General features: G+C 67.7%; 1 protein-coding gene across 1 annotated transcript in view; it reads right to left on the bottom strand.

Annotated features, from left to right (window-relative positions):
• COBL (cordon-bleu WH2 repeat protein) overlaps positions 1-2807 on the bottom strand; it is a 91984-nt gene that overhangs the window by 4815 nt on the left and 84362 nt on the right. The window contains 3 exon segments of the mRNA XM_025046872.1: positions 360-479; positions 1341-1973; positions 1975-2805. Coding sequence (XP_024902640.1) covers positions 360-479; positions 1341-1973; positions 1975-2805 — 1584 coding nt within the window.

The raw sequence follows: 2807 nt of genomic DNA, 5'->3' as shown, positions 1-2807 counted from the left end.
TGACCCCAGGCAGGGTGCAGGGGCCCCGTGCCCGAGACCCGCCCGTCCTGCTCCTGCCCATATCGGGGACCAGCCCGGAGAAGCACTGGAGCCGGATGTCGACGGGCCGGAGACGCGCGGCGTGGGCACCCATCACGCTGCTCCCGGGCCCCGGCTGTGGGAGCTGGGGACGCCCTTGCGTCCCTGAACGCAATTCCACGTGGGCCGGGGCTCGGTCGCCTCCGGCACGGCCCGAGCCCTGCAGCCATGCTGGGTGCCCCGGGAACCCGGACAGTGCTCAGTGCTGGGCGGGCGTGGGCAGGGAGGGGGTTTTCTGGGTGCCCAGGCCACCCCCGGGGCCCCCGGCCTTCCCATCCTACCTTCCGCAGGCTGCAGGCTCCACGGTGACCTCGGATGGACGCAAGCAGGGCCGAGTGCTCGCTCTCTGCCTCGGTGGGGGGCGGCTTCTTCGGCCCTCCTTCTGGGCTGTGCCCTGCGGTCTGGAACACAGACAGTGCCAGCCACGTCACTCAGGGGACAGGATGGCTCCCTGGAAGGCCTGGCTGAGGACCGCAGGGCCGTGCTCCCAGCCCCCGCCATGAGACGGTGCGTGTCAAAGCTTCTGAAGTGACCTCCCGCCATGGGGTGACATCAGATCATGGCCTCGTGTCCTGTCACTTCTGCTACTGGTCCTGGCTTCCCAGGACGGACAGGAGCTTTCAGTCCCATGGACCTGACTGAGAGTCTTGAGCCCCCGCCAGCTGGCAGGGGTGACCTTGAGCCAGGTCGCTGGGCCTGACCGTGCCTCTGTCTCAAGTACACGACGGAGAACACGGTCCCGTCCCCGCATGGGGACGCGCCAGACTCCAGACGTCCACCTCACCGGCCATCCTGTCCTCACACCTCGTCTCTGCCTTTGGAGGGACAGTTTTGTGTGGCGTAGCAATGAAATGACGCCATGTTTGTGATGCGCTAAGTGCCCAGATGGGGAGGGGGGCCCTGAAACAGCCTGTCGTTATTGAAGAACGTCTGGCCGGAGTGGCCCGGCCTGACCGTCCACTCCTCCCTCTACGATCAAGGATCAGCCACAGAGGACGCATCCCGCTGGCCGCTCCCCGGGCCACTTACTGGTGACATCTTCCCCGGGGACAGGCAGGGCGCCGAGGCCCAGTGGGCACGCCCACCCCCACCCCCACCCGCACCAGCTCCGTCCTCGGTGGTTCTTCCCACTGAGAGCAGGGACACGGGAGCCGTGCACCCCCTCCTCCACAGCCTCGCCCCCAGCACGCCCCCCCAGTGCCACACAGGGACCGACAGGTGTGGGGGGCCCGCCCTTGCCCCCAGGTGGGCGCCTTGGTCACCTTGCGCAGGCTGTGCCCGCCTCCTGCCGAGTGGATGGCCGCCATCAGGGCGCTGTGCAGGGAGGTGTCTTTGGGTGCTGGCCGCTGGACGACAGGTCTGAACTTCTTCTTTGGCCCAAAGACGCTGGGCGCACAATCGGCATCACATGCGTCTGTGCAGAGCACGCTGGGCTTCTCTTTCCACCCCGGGACAGTGGGGCTGCTCGTGCTGGACCCTGCTGGACAGCGAGGAGGCTGGCTGGGGACGAGGACCCAACCGGAGCCGTGTGCCAGGGCTCTGCCATCTCCCGAGCGCGGCGGCGGGGGGCTGGGGCTGTCTGGCGTGCGCTTGGGGTCGGATGCCGTGCTGGTCCTGTGGCTGCTCGTGCTTTGCTTTCCATTGAGACCGGAGCTCTGTCCCGCGGAAATGTGATCCCTCTGGGAAGCTGTGGCAAGTGGGACGCAGGGACTTCGGTGGACGCCAGCGGGACAGTCTGGAGCCGAGGGCGTGCCGCGGGGGCTGCTGAGCTGCCCCCGGGAATGGGCTCCCTCCGCTGACTCCTCCCCATTGGTGTGGGCAGGATGACCGCAGGGGGGCTTGGCCTCATGCTCGCGTCCGTGTGACCCTGGGCATGGGCTGGGGGCGGCTCCATCTAGGCCGCCCCGCCAGCTCTGGCACTTTGCCCGCACGGGTCTGCCCGGCGTGGGCTGTAGGAGGCCCGATCCGCTTGGCGATGGCAGAGGCCACGTACTGACTGGACGTTCTTCTCTGAGGCTTGAGAAACGGGACCTGCGCGGTGTTGGCTGCTGGCACCTTCACGTGACAAGCGGCTGCTGTGGGTGGCCGGCTCACCCCCTCTCCCAGGTGTCTCCCCCCTCCTTGGTGGGTGGCCTGCTGCTGGGGCGATGCCACTTTGGGGTCCGGGGAGGTGGGCTCTGCTTGGAGCCTGCTGTCTTGGTTCTGCCACTCTGCTGGTGGGGTGGGGGTAGGGACCCCCCCGACCGGGCGCTCCGTGGGCTGGCCGGGCTGCTTCTCCTCTGAGCTGCACCTCCAGAACCCTCTGATTTTCCCCATGGGTTGGGGTTCTTTATCAAGGGTCGATGCCGGCAGGGCTATGGTCCTGCTTCCAGACGTGTGGGGGCTCACCAGGTTCCCCAGCTCGTCGATCTTGATGGCGCCCGTCGACAGAGATGCCCCCCTGTCATAACACCTCATCTCTGACTTTGGGGGGACAATTTTGTAGGTCGTGAGGCCGTATTTCAGCCCGAAGCTCCCCCCGGGGGTTTGGCTTTGTTGACACCATGACGATGGGGCCGAGATGCCTTGCCTGTCGCCGCCTGCCGTCCCCGGCCCCGGCTGAGGGTCCGCCCTCTGGGTGGGCTGTGCCCTCCCCATGCGGGGGGCCGGGCCCTGCTCCTCGGCTGCGTCCCCTGCTTTCCGCCCTCGCGTGTGACGCTCCACAGTGGATGTCCGCACGGGCTCCAGCT

Source organism: Pteropus alecto, unplaced genomic scaffold (assembly GCF_000325575.1).
Source record: "Pteropus alecto unplaced genomic scaffold, ASM32557v1 scaffold21, whole genome shotgun sequence".
In the NCBI taxonomy this organism is placed as follows: domain Eukaryota; kingdom Metazoa; phylum Chordata; class Mammalia; order Chiroptera; family Pteropodidae; genus Pteropus; species Pteropus alecto.
The sequence above is the reverse complement of the archived record's forward strand: the minus strand, read 5'-3'. Positions and strand labels throughout refer to the sequence as shown.